Raw genomic sequence first — 17045 nt, forward strand, 5'->3', positions numbered from 1 at the left:
TTCTACCTCTGCTAACGGCCATCACCTAGTGCCCCTGGGGAAGCCTACTGACCCCCTTGGGATGCAGCTTCCTCACACCGAAGACGAACACAGCAGATGTTTCTTCTGTTGTCAAGCTGTTGTTGCATGTCAACAGAACTGTCCTTTGAGTGCTACAGCTCCTTCCCTATACAAAAGCATCCATCTCTCCACTGATCCCGGTGACCAGCAAACGTACGCCACTGCTCTCTCTGGAGAACCCATGAGTTTATCAGACTTACAGAGCAGTGGGTGACCTTAAAGCTCACACACTGAAGTCTGTATCCAACGGGGGTAATGGCTCCTCCAGGCCTGTACAGATGGAGTCCCCTCCCTTAGCCTTTCTCCTGAGGTCCTATGCTACTAGGGCAGAATAGCACACAACTGTTTGGGAGGGGTGGCTGGATACTCGGGTGACAGTGCTATGGCCCTACCAGCACCCTCCCTCTTTGAGGAAACGTGGACAGTCAACAAGCCCTGCCACGACAATCTTTTGTGAGCAGGCCCGACCAAACTCCTGAACATGGCGTCAGTATGGCTCACAGGATAGGTCTGTAAATTACCTTTACAAATATGAGCCAATCTGCAGTTTGATTTGTTTCAGATTCAAGCAAGACACAGACATTACTAAACCAATATCCAACCAAAAAGGTATTTCTCCTAAATGTCAGATTAAGTTGTTTTCTCTAGACATTCCGTGTCCAATGGTCAACCCAAGAAAAACTTTTGGGCAGAAAGGGTTGACAAGAACAGGGTGACAATCTTTGTATAAGTGCTGGGCGTCACCCCCCGCTACACTGCTTGGATAAATGACAAAGTGATTCATTAACTTAACGCCTGCCACGCCACATTATCCTAAAGAATCTCACTGAGCAGGGGAAGGACAAAAGGCAGAAAGCAGACAGACCCGTGCTACTGGCAGGCCCACTGAAAGCAGCAGCATTCCAGGAGTATGTTTGACTTTCCACAGAACTAAAAGCCAACCAGAAAAAACACCAACATCCAAACGGCCTCTCAGGAAGCACTGAAGGCCGCCCAGAAGGCCCACTCCCGTTAAGAGACGAAGGGACTTAGAGAAAATCTCCCTGAGAATTGCCCAATCTAAACCAAACAGACCCTTCCACTTATGGAGCGCTTGACTTTCCTGTCCCTCACTAACTTGAGACAAATCAGAGCCAAGGCTTCCTATAATTTGAAGGTAAACAAGGACCCATCAGCTCGTTCCCACACCAGGGCGTTGCCTGCTTCCAAACAGAGGATGGACAAGGGCTCTAGCCACACTCCGCAAAGCACTACCTGTCAGCACGTGCAGCTGTGGGGCTAAGTATCTGTGGTATTGAACACATACCACATGTCACAGTTCTGTCTGTCCAGGGTCACTCCACAGAAGATCCCTCATAATCATCTAATCAATCTCTGACTAGTTTTTATTTGTTTGAGACAGGGTTTCTCTCTATGGCCCTAGTAGTCCTGGCATTTGCTCTGGAGACCAGGCTGGCCTCAAATTCAGAGATCCGCCTGCCTCTGCCTCCTGAGTGCTGGGATTATAGGCATGTCACCGCTGCTGAGCTCTGACTGAATTTTTCAATGTAAGATTTCTGTGGAACTGTGACAACTGAGTAACACACGGGAACACCTCTGGCATCACTTAAGAACTCAAATAGTCAAACCACCAGTTTGAATCCACATTATCTCACAAACACACCACTTCTTTCCACTAAGCTGTGTGACTATGGGTTCTGTCTTCCTTCCTATTGGTAGGCAATGTTCACGCTAAAAATTAAAGGGTGCCAGAATGCTAACTCTCTTCCCTGCCCTCACCAGCTGCTCCCACATATCCGAAATTTCATTAAGGATTTTATTTATGAAGATATTCCACAATGAAGGAAAAGCCATGTCTGAAGGGAAGGACTTACTTGTTTTCCATGTGCTGCTAACACTGCTCAGTGACTCAGAGACCACCAAGAATCTGAGAACTTGCCATGAATCTTCCTGCCCAGGGCAAAATGTCACCAAAGAGGAAGTCTTTATATATTTACAGCTCACATTTTTTCTAGAACCTATACTTGATGCCAAGATGACTCCCAAAAGGAGACACGCCTTCAACATGCAGAGACAGGACTCCCCTCTGCAGGGATGTGTTCTAAACACAAAGGACAAACTCCCTGCATAAGGATGTGTGGCTTGGCTGGCCTGTTCCCGGGTGCGCCTGTGGCACAGGGTCTGAAGCCTAGAATTGAGGAGCTACCTACTAGTGTCAATCAATAAATTCTAGACCTGTTTTATGGAACTCCAAGCATTCAGGGTGCACCTCAGGCTCTTTTCCCAAGAGGTGCCTCCAGGCCAGCCGGTGCAAGGGCACTGGTCTCCAGTGTCTCCTGCTAGTAAAGGGATTCCTGGGTTGTTTTCACTTGTTGATAGAAATTCTTGGAAGATGGGGCTGTGTGACTAAGAGACACACAAGGCAAGCCTAACCACATTCCCCACCACACCCAAAGGAGAACCAAGAGGACAGAACAAAGCCTCACCCAGCCCTGAGAGAGGTCCAGAAGAGAGAAACACACGGAAATACGGTAAAGAAAATGTTTTGTTTGGGTTTCTCCTTTTTTTTTAAGGGTAAATGTTCTCCATCCTAGACATTAATAATAATAATAATAATAATAATCATCCTCATCAGATTACCATGGTGGACAGAGAGAGTTGACATTTCTCAAGTTGTCCCCTGGCCTCCACCTGTGTGCTGTGGCATTCAACTCTCCCACCCTCACAATAAACATACTTAAAATGTAATATTAATAAATAAAATAAACAAAATGAACAGGCTCCTCACCCCCCAAAATCGAAGGAGGAAAAAATTACCAAGCTTGCAAATAGTTAAAATCTCTGAAAACAAGCTGCCAAAAAATAACCTCACATTACAACTGCCAGTGACCCCTAGGGACTGACCAAGTATTAAGAATAAAAAATAAGCCTGTTGGTGGTGACACACGCCTTTAGTCCCAGCACTCGGGAGGTAGAGACAGGTGGATCTCTGTGAGTTTGAAGTCAGCCTGGTCTACAGAGCGAGTGCCAGGCTTCAGACCAAGAACCTATTTGGAACAGAAAAAAACATGAAGAGCAGCTGAGGTGTAACTCCACAGAAGAGTGATTGCCTATCATGCTCCAGGGTCTGGGTTTTGTCCCCAGCCCTGCAAAACCAAAACCAAACAAGCAACAAAACCCCTTCTACAGCAAAGCTTTGCTGCATCACCACTCTCGGTGCTGTGGGCCACGTGCAGTGCAAGTCTGATAACAGACAGCCTGGAAGAGGCCCCTAGGAAGCAACCTGCTATTATGTGTGATGTGATGGGTGGTAAACAGAAGGAATGCGTTTAATTCTGCAAGCACATACTTCAACTAATGACTAGATGAGCTGACATGGCTGACTGGATTTACTCAAGTTTGGAATGTGGTCATTTTATTTTTCCTTCCCAATTTCTTCTTTGGACAATCTTGAACTGCATCTTTCCTCCAAGTGCCAGGGGCTGAACTGAGTGTACAGCCTGAGTGTACTTGCTACCCATGAGCAACATGTATATATATGTATGTGTGGTCCCTCACAAAATAAATGCAAAAACTAGAATTAGTTCTTCAAGCCCAGTGTGGAGGTACATGCTTTTAATCCCAGCACTTAGGAGGCAGAGGCAGGCAGATCTCTGTGAGTTGGAGGCCTATCTGGTCTACAAACTACACAGAGAAACTCTGTCTCAAAAAACAATACAAAAAGAAAAGGAAAAGGAAAAGAATTTTCTGGTGCTGTTTTATCATTCTGTCCTTTAAGCAAAGCAAAGCAAAATAGCAGAGCAAGGTGCAATACAGACCAGTCTATACATCAGTTGTTGAAAGCCGCCCTGACCCAAAGCAGCCCCAGTGGAAAGCGGCCGGAACGTCTGGATACTCAACAGCCTCATCAAGCCGCAATGCAGACTCCATGCCCCATTACTGCCCTGGGCTTCACCAGTAACTGCCGGGCCTTAGACACTCCTCTGACCTAAGAGGCCACGGTCAGTCCCTCATTGTCTTAAAAGACGCCCTTCCTCCTGTGACGAGCTCTGAGGGCCTCAATCACTGCTGCCTCACAACCTGAGTGCTCCGGGATCTGTATCTCTGTGGCTCCATCTGGCTGTTGTCAGCCACAGCAGGTAATTATGTCAGATAGCAGCTTTAAATACAGAGTCTACATGATTATTACACGCAGAGCACATACTGAACCAGATGTTCTGGTTCACCCAGGCTTCCTGAATGAGAGGTGGCCCAAGGGCGAGATGCTGAGGACAACAGGTCACACTCCAGGAGTCTAACAGCAGCTGCACCACCTGCTGGCCTGGTGTGCCCCTCTGCAGTGAGCAAACGGTTCAACGCTCCTTCTCCCCCTTGTAAAATTCTCCACCCTGTAAGTGTAATTCCCAGATGCTTGACTTTAACATAATTTTATTCAAAGGAATACATCTCTAGATTTACCTACTCCCAAACAGCTTAAGATAATTTGTGTTTTGGGGTAAATGAACACCCCTAAATTCTAGATGACCTAGACACACACCGCTGGGAGCACCATAGGTCCCTCCTCCTCACCTGGACGATAGCGGCTTCATTGTCGGCCAGTCCTAGTAAGAAGATCCTCACCCTGTCGATCTTCACGGGAACCGTCCTCCCCCTCCACTCTACCTCACTCATGGTAGCTGCTTGCTTGGCCCGAGTCTGAGTGATCAAGGCCTGCAAAGCAGTTTTAAAAAGTTAAAGCTGGGCTGGAGAGATGGCTCAGAGGTTAAGAGCACTGATTGTTCTTCCAGAGGTCCTGAGTTCAATTCCCACCAGCCACATGGCGGCTCAGAACCATCTGTAATGAGATATGGTGCTCTTCTGGCCTGCAGGCAGATATGGAGGCAGAATGTTGTATACACAATACATAAATCTTTTTTTAAAAAAAAGAAGTTAAAGCCTTTGGCTGGCAGTGGTGGCACACGCCTTTAGTCCCAGTCCTCGGGAGGCAGAGGCAGGCAGATCTCTGTGAATTCGAGGCCAGCCTGGTCTACAAAGCAACACAGAGAAACCCTGTCTCGGGAAAAACAAAACAAAACAAAACAAAACAAACTAAAGCTGTTAAAGGTGGCTGTGTGACAGGTGAAAATAGTGCACCTGTCAGCTGTCTCTTCCCACAACCAACACAGTGCAACCTGAGAGCAGACAAGATTGCTACTTACTTGCATTTTCTCTGGTATCATGAATTTTATTTAATGGAAGTCAAAATTCTTCCCCCAGCTTTTCTATATATTCATGTTACTTGCTCAGGGAGGAAAATAGACTTTCCAGGTATAATGGATCACATCTATAATCCCAACACTTACAAGCCAGAGCAGGACTATCATGAGTTCAAGATCAGCATATAGAATGAGCCTGAAAACACCCCCCCCCCACACACACACACACAAATTAGGGGAAAGGTCTCCAGCCATGGTGGTGCACACCTTAATCCTAACACTTGGGAGTCAGAGGCGGGTGGATCTCTATGAGCTCAAGGCCAGCCTTGTCTACATAGCAACATCCAGACTAAGGCTGGGCGTTGGTGGCGTACCCTTTTAATCCCAGCACTCGGGAGGCAGAGGCAGGCTGATCTCTGTGAGTTCAAGGCCAGCCTGGTCTCCAGAGAGAGTGCCAGGATAGGCTCCAAAGCTACACAGAGAAACCCTGTCTCGAAAAAACAAAAAAACAAACAAACAAACAAACAAAAGATCCAGGCCATCACAAGCTACGTAGTGAGATATACAGCAAGGTAGTGACACACATCTTTGATCCTAGCACTCAGGAGGCAGGGCTAGGTAGACAGATCTCTGTGAGTTACAAGCCAGCCAGGTTTACAGACACACCCACAAAAGTATATATATAAATATACATATGTTGAAAATAAATACACATGTAAGTTAAATACTTAAATTTTTAGGGAACAGTTTTTTAATGTACATACAACTATAAATATACATATATTAATAGTAATTAATACATGCATGAATTACATATTATGTCTAGACTTTTTCAAATCACCTTTCCCAAACACATATATCTTAGATTACCTCCAGTTTCTCAGCGAGGAGCCCCTCTGTGCCTCCAGACCTCAGTCTCATCTGCATGAGCTCATTGATAGCTGACTGGTCCCCTGAGAGACAAAGAGAGGGGAAAGTCTTTTCTTTGGAGTGACAGTAACTTTGCCTCTGGTGAAGCAGGATCCACACTACAATGGGTCCTCAACACTATCCGCTCTGAAGATGAGTTTTTCAAAACGAACTTACTGGGGCACTGAAAACACTGGTAATAATGTTGGGTACATGTCATTACACTGGTGTAGCTGAGCCCTAAGGTTAATTATGGACTTTGAGACATTATGGTATATTAAAGCAGGCTCAACTGTATAAAGGTACTGCCCTGGGTGGGGAGGGGGGCTGGAGAGCTGGCTCAGGAGTAAGGACATCTGCTGTTCTTACAGAGGCCCTGGGCTCAGTTCCCAGCACCCCTATCAGGCAGCTGCCCTAGCTCTAGGGATCTGATACACTCCTCTTACCTCTTAGGCAATGCATGCACATATATACACAAACAGAGGCAGGCACAAACATACAAAACATCTTCAAGGAAAAAAGTCCCACTCTGTGGGAGATGATACGAGGGGAAGCTATGCAGATGTGGGCTCAGGAAGTATAGGAAAATGCTCTCATCTTAAATTTACTTAGCTTCACTGTATACCTGAAGCTCCCCCCAAAAAGTAAAAGATACACTGGCCGGTGACTGTTCTTGGAGTAGAGAAGATAAAGGCATGCAAACAAAAGCCAAAGAGCCAAGATCTGTGGATTGGGGTGAGGCTGTCACAGACAGCTCATCATCATCACCCCCCCCCCCCCCGTATGTATGTGGGTCATGTGCCACGGAGCACATCAGACAGCTCTGCTTTTGCTATCTTCAAAACTGAGGCCAAGCCAGGTACAGTAGTAGCACACGCCTTTAATCCCAGCACTTGGGAAGCAGAGGCAGTCTCTCTGAGTGTGAGGCCAGCCTGGTCCACAGAGTGAGACCCAAAACCAGACAAACAAATGAACACCCTCAGGCCAAGGATGGATATTAAGACACGGAGAGTCACATAGTCCCCCAGCAAACCACTTTTGTCTGCGGAGGAGCCCGGCCGCCCGGCCTTGCACCTGCTCACCAATGTTATAGGCACAGTAGCGGATGTTGGGGGCGATCTCGTCCACACGCTGCTTGTACAGCACTGCCTGCTCCTCTGTGAACGCACTGGCAAGCTTCTCGTAGATCGTTCTGCAAGCAAAGCAACGGCAGACGGGTTTTAGAAAAACAAACTCATAGTCTAAAGATAAAAAGAGAATAAACTTTCTGTAGGGAAAGCAGACTGTCCTAACTTCCACAGACAGTGACGGGGTTTGCAGCTGTGACTTAACCACAGCAGCTGCTGCTCCTCAACTGGAAGACTTACTTGCACTTGTTAAAAGCCTCAATGGCAGCTTTCCATTCTTGATGTTCAAAGCGCAACATTCCTGAGAGGTAAGCAGTGTAGGCCTGTAAGGAGGGGGGGAGAACTGCTAAGCAAGACGCTTTCCAGATGTGCTTTTTGGGGTGCACATCCTAGGCAGATACTCTACCACGGCCCTTCATACTCAGCCCACAAAGAACTGCTTCAGCACAAATGACCAGCATTCTAGCCCCATGACCCCAGGTGGCTTCTAACTCTGACAGCACCTGCGTAGAAACATTCAAGGTGACTTTCTCTTTTCTGAAGACAAGGTCTCACCACACAGCTCTGTCTGGCTTTGAATTCATAATGGAGACCAGGCTGGCCTTGAACTCACAGAGTTCCACCTGCCTGTCTCCTGAGTGCTGAGATTAAAGGCATGTGCCATCATGCCTTGAAATCAGGTTAACTTTTCTTTTTTATTCAAACGTGTGTGGGTGTTTTGCCTGCTTATATATCTGCATATCACATGTGTGCTTGGTGCTGATGGAGGCCAGAAGAGGGCATCGGAGCCCTTGGTGTTACAGACAGCTGTGGACTGGGAGCTAGGAATTGAACCAGGATCTCTGTACGAGCAGCCAGTGCTCATAACCACGGAGCCACCTCTCTAGCCCCATCAAGTTGACTTGTAAGGAGAAAAACTTACTTAAATGACAAAGTGTGATACATAGGTTACTTTTATGCTTCATTTCATCCCAGGTGAGAACTTCAAAATAAAGGACACCCGAGGCACGGCTCAGGGAAGAATATCTTTGTTTTTTCATTTACTTATTTTTATTTTATGTGCACTGGTATTTTGCCTACATGTAGGTCTGTATGAGGGTGTCAGATCCCTTGAACTAGAGTTGCAGACAGTTTTGAGCTGCCACGTAGGTGCTGGGAATTGAACCTGGGTCAGTGCTCTTAACTGTTGAGCGATCTCTCCAGCCCCCAAGGGCAAAGGATCTTACTCCATTTCACTTAACATCCAGTTTCTACACCATCCCATAAGCATCAGAGGTTCAAAACTGGGCCTTGGAGATGCTCAGCAGGCAAAAGTGTTTGTGTAAGTCTGAGTTTGATCCCTGGAACCCAAATCCCCCAATTATTTTTCTTTTTCTATAAATGTGTCACTTGCACGTGGGAATTTTCACTCATACGCAAACACAGCAGACACTAATAATTTTTTGCTAAGGTTCAATACTTCCAGGCATGGTAGTACACACCTTAAAATCTGAGAGCATTCAAGAGACTAAGGCAGGGGAGTGAGAGGCAGACACCAACCTGGACAGAAAGCCTTGCACTCTCACTCCAGAAGAAAAACAGCTGAACTCATGATTATGACCTCAGGATTCGTCCAGGCTAGGTTATAAAGTGAGATCAAGTTAATCCTGGACTACAGAAGGTCCTGTTTGGAGAGACTGCTCAGTGGTTAGGAGAGTTAAGAGCACTGCCTGCTCCTCCAGAGGACCCAGGCTCACTTTCTAACACCCATGTGGCAGCTTACGACTGTCTTTAACTCAGAACCAACACTCTCTTCTGGCCTCTGTGGGTACCAAGCACACACATTGTGCACAGACATACATGCAGCTAAAACACCCACAAACATAAAATAATAAAAACATAAATGGGTTGAATAACCTTTAGTATCTACCATCCCCAACATGCACATAGAGTGCAGGCAAAACAGCTACCCACATAAAATTACTTAAAATATATTAAGTATAACCTTTATTATCTATCATCTCTAAAAACAAATTCATTGCCAAAAATACTCCTGGGAATAATAAAATATAAAGCTTTCTGCTTCTGCACTAAAAGAAGCCTGGTTATTAACAAAGGATTAGAGCTAATTATAAACACCTGAGAGCTGCACAGGTGTTGGTAGTGTACGCCTTTAATCCCAGCACTCGGGAGGCAGAGGCAGGAGGATCTCTGTGAGTTCGAGGCCAGCCTGGTCTCCAGAATGATGTGCCAGAATAGGCTCCAAAGCTACACAGAGAAACCCTGTCTCAAAAAACAAAAAACAAAAAACAAAAAAACAAAAAAACCTGAGAGCTGAAAAACAGGAGACACTAACTTCACCCTTTTAGAGTGAGGTCAGGGTTGTAGCTCACAAAGTGTATGCCTAGCCACAGGAGGCCCTGTCGACGTATAAGGTAAGAAACGGCTCTGTTTTGCTATAGTTTTTTTTTAAGTCATGTCTCTGATCTCCACAGTGAAGAAAAGTGTGTGTGAAGACAGTGACCTGAGCCTCTAGCTTGGTCTTGGCATCCACGCGGTTGCTCTCACACAAGCGCTCCAGTTCCTCGGCATGCTTCACGGCTTTGCGCAGGCGGGACAGCAGGTGAAAGCGCTTTCGGGGCTCAGTATTGGCTTCCTGTTTGAGCTGCATGGCGTAGCTCCAGGCTCTCTCTGCATCCATCAGAACCAGCAACAAGTACCTGCACCAGAGGGTTGGGAGTGAATGAAGGCTGGACACAGGGGCCCAAATGCATCCTCAGTTTCCCTCCCTCAGGACTCCTTCCTCACAGCATAAGTTCCAAGTCAGCACCTCCTCCTCACATTTCTCATCACCTACTTGGTGTGCCTCTTATCACCTCAAATTAGGCCAGGCTAGGACTGGAATCCAGTTAGATATGAAGCGGCAGGATATTAGGTGGGCGTGGTGGAGCCCAAGGCAGGAGGACTGTGAGTTCCAGACAAGCCTGGGCTACAAAGTGAGACCCTATCTCAAAGCAAGCAAGCAAGCATACCAAAGCCCCAAAGAAACAGTTCTGTTAAGAGTGATGAGCCGCTGCATTAGAGCCTGCGCTGGAGTCCCACGACCTTCTCTTACTCTGTGTACGGTGGGGACACCAACCTTACTGTACCTCAGTCTGCACTAATATACCTGACACAGACCACAGTGGCACTTTCTGAGGGGTCAGGAACCCGAGTCTGTTATGATCCTCAGGAATCTTTTTTGGAGTTTTGGGACAGGGTTTCCCTGGTAGCCCTGGCTGTGCTGGAACTCACGGAGATTCATGTCTCCCAACTGCTGGGATTACAGACGTGCGCCACCACACCTGGCTATCAGACTTCTCTTTTTTTTTTTTTTGTTTTATAATTTATTTATTTTTATTTTATGTGCATTGGTGTTTGCCTGCATGTATGTCTGTGTGAGGCTGTCAGATGTTGGAGTTACGGACAGTTGTGAGCTGCCATATCAGTGCTGGGAATTGAACCCGGATCCTCTGGAAGAGTAGTCAGAGCCTTTAACCACCGAGCCATCTCTCCAGCCCCCAGACTTTTCTTATTAAAAGGACCCATACTTGGGCTGGAGAGATGGTTAAGAGCACTGACTGCTCTTCCAGAGGACCTGGGTTCAATTCCCAGCATCCACATGGCAGCTCACAGATGTCCATAACTCCTGTTCCAGGGGATCCTATACTCTCATAAACACATTCATTCATGTAGGCAAAACACCAATGTATGTAAAATAAATAATTAAAAAAAAAAAGGGACCCATACTTCGGGCTCTGAGAGCCTTAGGTCTATAGAAACAATACTTAAATGAATTAAACAAAACTGTGTATGTTGTGTGTGGTCTATACACCTGTGTGTGCATCTCTAGGTGCATGCACTCAGAGGTCAGAGGTCAACAATGAGCGTCATCTCTACAGTCTCCACCCTACTTTTTGAGACAGGATTTCTTGCTAAGCTGGAGCTCACTGACCAGCTGGACTAGCTTGCAAGCAAACCCCAGGGGTCCTGCCGCTCACACCTTTCCCGGGCTGGGTTGCCCCCCAGCTGTCTGCTGGGGTGCTGGAGATCAAAACTCAAGCTCACATGTTTGCATGGAAGCGCTCCAGCAACAAGCTCCCTCTCCAGATTACAACAGGAGGCATAGAACAACCTTGTCCACACTGACCTCCAGAAACCACTTCACACACTGATCTTTTCTTGGGGGAAGAGGCAGCAATTTGAGATCGGGCCTCATACAGCCCATGCTACCCTCAGATTCGCTGTGGAGCCAAGGACGACCCTGAACTCTTGATCCTCTGCCTCCATTGCCCAAACATTGAGATTACAGACAGGTGTGTTTGACCAGGGATCACAAGCCAGGGTTCTGTGTATGCTAGACAGGCACTACACCAACTGAAGTACACCCCAGCCCCCAGCACAGCTCAAGCAAGCTACCACCTACAGATGCACAGCACAGCTGCCACACAAAGCCAGAGCTGCTCAGAGGACACATGAGAGAATTCAAGGGCTGGGTGTGCTGTCTGGCAAGGCTCAGTCCAGGTATCAGCACCTGTTATCAGTCAGGAGCTCCTCGGTTACTTTCTTCCCAGTGAATTTGTGTCTGTTCCCCATTTTAAAGTTGAGTGTTTTCCGGAGACGTCTTTGTCTTCTGGAACAGTAGCCCCTGTGATGAAACAGAAAACAGGATCCACTCAGCCCAGCTGTAGCACTTTGTACAGAATATCCTATAATAAAGTAAGCGCAAAGGTTTAGAGGACTGTTTATGGTGACTGCTGACATCAGGTCACCTGCCAAACAGCTAAACAACTAACACATACCACCGGCCAATGTGACTGCTAACACAGACAACAGTGACATTCTACAGACCCATCAAAGTACTGGAGCAACCAATCCACAACATAAATGACTGGCTTTTCCCCTTCTTGGTTCTTTGAGAGAGGGCCTAACACTGCAGCCCAAGCAGGTCTGGAACTCACTAGACAGACAGCCCAGGCTGACCTCAAGTTTATCAAGGGTTAAGATAACATGTGTAGGGCTGGAGAGATGGCTCAGAGGTTAAGAGCACTGACTGCTCTTCCAGAGGTCCTGAGTTCAATTCCCAGCAACCACATGGTGGCTCACAACTATCTACAATTCAATCTGGTGCCCTCCTTTGGCACGTAGGCAGAACACTGTATATGTTATAGATAAATGAATCTTTAAAAAAAAAAATAACAAGTGTAAGCCACATGTCTTGCTTAAAATATTTAAATATTACCTCATTAGCACAGATTTTTAAGGATTCCTTTTTTTTTTTTTTTTTTTTTTTGGTTTTTTGAGACAGGGTTTCTTTGTGTAGCTTTGGAGCCTATCCTGGCACTCGCTCTGGAGACCAGGCTGGTCTCGAACTCACAGAGATCCGCCTGCCTCTGCCTCCCGAATGCTGGGATTAAAGGCGTGTGCCACCAACGCCCAGCTTAAAGAGTCTTTTAAATTTTTATGTGTATGGGTATTTTGCCTCCATGTTTGTCTGAGCATCACTTGTGTGACTGGTCCCCTCATAGGCCAGAAGTGGGTGTCAGATCCCTTGAGACTGGAGTGACAGTCAGTTGTGAGCCATCATGCGGGTGGTGGAACCAAAACGGGAGTCCTCTGGAGGGGCAGCCAGTGCGCTTAACTGCTGAGCCATCTCTCCAGCCTCCAGAATCACACACAGTTTTAAAGCTACCACGACACAGACTACTAAACCCGAGAGCCAGGCACGGCGGTGTACAGACAACGCTGAGAGAGAGGTAGGAGGAGCAGGAGTTCAAAGCCAAGCCTGCGTACATAGTCAGCCTGAGCTATGGGACCCGATCCCAAAACCCCCAAGTTAATAAATAATCAAAATGTCCGTGATACCTACTTATCTCTAGGATAAGTAGGTATCTCTAGGATAGGTTTCTAGGATAACAAAGATGTATTCATTTTGGGGGCCTGGAGAGATGGTTCAGTGGTTAAGAGCACTGGCTACTCTTCCACAGGACCTGGATTCAGTTCCCAGCACCTACATGGCAGCTCACAACTGTCTGTAACTCCCATTCCACGGCATCCTCACACAGACTCACATGCACATAAAATACAAATAAATACATCTTAAAAACTTATTTTAACAGTTTATAAATTCATATGCTATATGGAACTCAAAGAGAAAGAAAGACAGAGTCAGCCCCGTGCTGTGGATCAAGAGGAACACTGATCAGGGGTAACTACAATCTTTGCCTAAAGAGTAAAGAGCTGGACAAGCTTCACATCAGGCAGCACACTAGGGTACAGTTCACCCTCTGTTGCTGGAAGGAAAGAGGGAGAGAGAGAGAGAGAGAGAGAGAGAGAGAGAGAGAGAGAGAGGGAGGCAGCCTCTGTGGAGGTGGAGGAGTGGCCTGCAGGAGCGCACAGCTGTGGGTAGCGGCAGTTGCTGTGCTAGACAAGTTCAGAGCTGCTCAAGTCCCCAACATAAGGACAGCAATAATCAGCATGTGTTTACTAGCAACCATCAGCCTGGTGAGGCTTATTTTCATGAAAATCTGCTGTGTGAGAAACCCGTGGCGCAGAGCTGCTCCCAACAGTCATCAAGCAGCGCCTGACCAAACAACTGTGATGCCGAAGTCGCATGACTAGATAGTAACCAAGTACACCCCAAACAAGGAAAGAGCATGCTAAGAACCCTCCAGCGAGGGAGCAGTGCAGCATACACAGGCTGCCAGGTTCTGTTGGTGCAGAAGACCACGTGAGTCTGGGCTCACTCTGTAGAAAGGGCCGTGTGTGAGAGACACGCACACATAGGCACTCTTTCTGTCACCACAGCAGAACTTGCTGAACTCCTAGTTCTCTGCCTCCTCACTCTCCTCGCACCACCACCCCACTCCTCCCGACCCCCAGTAACTCTTCCTCTCCTGTCATCACTAAGGCCAAATCACTGGGGCCAGGGAGACGGCTCAGTGGGAAAAGCCATCAGCTGACAATCCGATGACAAGCCAACAACCTGAGTTCCATCCTTGGGACTCACATGGTGGAAGGAGAGAACCAACTTCCTCAAGCTGTCCCCTTGATCTCTCTAGGTGCGCCTCAGCAAACAAGTACCCATATGCAAACCCATGTGCACACCAAATAAATAAAAACATAGTACAAAAGAAGGGGCTAGGAAGATGGCTGGCTGGTAAAGATCACCCCCTGCTCTTCCAGAGGGCCTGTGCTCAGGTGGTTGGTTCATAACCACCTCCAGCAGTGACTCTAGTTCCAGGGGAGCCAACCCCCTCTTCTGTACTCCATGGGCACCTACTAGGAGAGAGCATCAGATCCTGGGGAAATGGGTTAGACAACTGTGAGCCCACTTGTCAAGCCAGCCCAAGCCACATAGTGAGATGCTGCTTCAAAAGAGCAAGACCTAGATATGAATGCAACGGCAGAGAACTTGCCAAAGTGTCTAAGGTTCTGCATATGGCCTCCGATCCATAAAACAAACAAAAAAACAGCCGGGCGTTGCTGGCACACGCCTTTAATACCAGCACTCGGGAGGCAGAAGCAGTCGGATCTCTGTGAGTTCGAGACCAGCCTGGTCTACATAGCGAGTTCCAGGACAGCCAGGATTGTTACACAGGGAAACCCTGTTTCAACCACTCCCCCAACACACAATTAAAATTATTTAGAAATGACGTACCTTTTGAAGACTCAATATAAATGCAATGCTGGACCATCTAGACATACTTTCTAGACAACAGAGCGAGCAGGAAATTAACGAAAGCAGCTACATTAGAAAATGCCACAAGTGCCGCCGCACGAGGTGTTCGGGACACTGACCTGTACCGCTGGAAGTCTCCGTGCCGTAAGCCATGCTGCTGCTGGGACTCCTTAATAATCTGAAGAACTAGAGCCAAGATCAAGGAAAAGCCTACAGCGGTGGTTCTCAACCTTCCTAATGTTGCTGTCCTTTAATACAATTGCTCACACTGCAGTGACCACAACCATAATAAAACTATTTTCGCTGCTAGTTCATAACTGTAATTTTGCTGCTGTTACGAATCATAATGTGGATATCTATGTTTTCCAATGGTTGTAGATGACCCTGGTGAATGGGTCCTTGAACACATCCCCCACGCCCCAAAGGGGTCTTGGCCTTCAACCACTGGCTTATAGTGGAGGCTGAACGGCCAGCACACTAAACATCTGTAAGAGCCTGAGGAAGTTAACCATGGGATTCTTTTGTAACCATTTTTTACAGTTATCTTGTCAAAGAACAAGGCTAAGTTAACACAAAAGTGAATTGTCCCAACTGTATCTATTTTCAGATTAAAAAAAAGGGAGGGTAGTCCTGGTAGGCAGTGCTGAAACCTAGCAGATTAAATAAAGTTTCTGGATTTCAATGCTGGACCTCACACAGTACTCATTCACACAGACTCTGGTTATAATAAAAAGGACATGACAGTACCAGAGCAAAAAGCAAAGCTACAAATCCATGAGGATTTACACAGAAAGCTAACGCTTTCTTTCAGAAATTCCTCCAAATCATCTCCATTTGATATGCATCTCAAAAGGCACAGAGGACTAAGGCAGTGCTATTGTATGCTTGTAATCACAAACCTTAGAGAAGGTACAGAGAGGAGGAACAGGAGTTCAAGGACAGACTGGACTACACAGCAAAACTTTGTCTCAAAAACATAAAATGGGCTGGAGAGACAGCTCAGTGGTTAAGAGCACTGGCTGCTCTTCCAGAGGAATCCAGGTTCAATTCCCAGCACCCACATGAAGGTGCTTAACCATCTCTAACTCATTCCAGGGGATCCACACTCTCTTCAGGCCTCTGTGGGGATCAGCACACTTGTAGTACACATATATACACGCAGGCAAACACAGACATAAAATACACTTAAAAATATTTACAAGAACATCCAGAGCAAAAATGACTCCCGAGAGCTGGGAAGATTGCTCAGCTGGTAAAGGACTTGTGTCTAAGCCTGAGGACCTGAGCTGGAATTCCCCAGAACACGGGTAAAAAGGCTATACCCGGGGGTTTGCACATGTGACCCCCAAAGTTGGGGTGGCAGGGATAGAAAGATAGTGAGCTCCAGTTCCGGGGAGAGACCCAGTCTCCAAAGGCAAGGTAGAGAATGGGAAAGGCAACGTTGCCCTCCGCCCTGCACACACGGTAACTCCTCCAGCTCTTCGTGAATATTCCAGCATAAAACGCCGACGGGCCTGCGCACAAAGCCACACGCACGACCCTGACAAGCCAAAGAGGTGGGAAGCTTCCCGGGGAGCGAATGGCTCTCGGGCCCTCACTGCGCGGCTCGCGACAGCTGTCCCTCAGCAGCCCGCGCGCAAAAGTTAGGGCTCCAGCTACCGCGGGGCGGCTGCGGGGTCAAGCCCGGCCCAGCCCTCCACAGGGACACCGAGGGCAGCGGCCTGCACGCCTCGGCTCGCCCACGGCCCCGGGGCCGGCCGCCGCAGCCCCGCTCTCCCGCCCCAGCCCTGCCCGGGACCGACACGTAGTCACTGCCGCCTAGGCCGCCTCTCCAGGATACTCTCCAAACTCAGGCTGTCCCCGAACTCTCTGCTGGCCTTCGATCCGGCGGAAGGGCGTTCGTTCTCTTTATTCTCCTCTCCTCCGGCACTGCGTCCTCCGCCTCCGCCGCCTCCGCCGCCTCCTCCGCCGCCGCCGCGCCGCCGCCGCCCGCCCCGGGACCTGCTTCTCAGCAGCCATCTTGCCCTGCGCCGCAAAGCAGGACGGGACGGAGGA

At 47.8% G+C, this 17045-nt stretch overlaps 1 protein-coding gene across 1 annotated transcript in view; it reads right to left on the reverse strand.

Annotated features, from left to right (window-relative positions):
• The window catches only part of Srp68 (signal recognition particle 68), a 30286-nt gene extending 13262 nt beyond the window's left edge, over positions 1-17024 (reverse strand). Inside the window, 9 exon segments of the mRNA XM_027425607.1 lie at positions 4630-4770; positions 6126-6208; positions 7247-7356; positions 7532-7614; positions 9795-9990; positions 11844-11957; positions 15110-15176; positions 16831-16985; positions 16987-17024. Coding sequence (XP_027281408.1) covers positions 4630-4770; positions 6126-6208; positions 7247-7356; positions 7532-7614; positions 9795-9990; positions 11844-11957; positions 15110-15176; positions 16831-16985; positions 16987-17009 — 972 coding nt within the window. The 5' untranslated portion in view covers positions 17010-17024.
• Positions 17025-17045: the final 21 nt, after the last annotated feature.

The sequence above is a fragment of the Cricetulus griseus genome, chromosome 7, assembly GCF_003668045.3.
Source record: "Cricetulus griseus strain 17A/GY chromosome 7, alternate assembly CriGri-PICRH-1.0, whole genome shotgun sequence".
Lineage (NCBI taxonomy): Eukaryota > Metazoa > Chordata > Mammalia > Rodentia > Cricetidae > Cricetulus > Cricetulus griseus.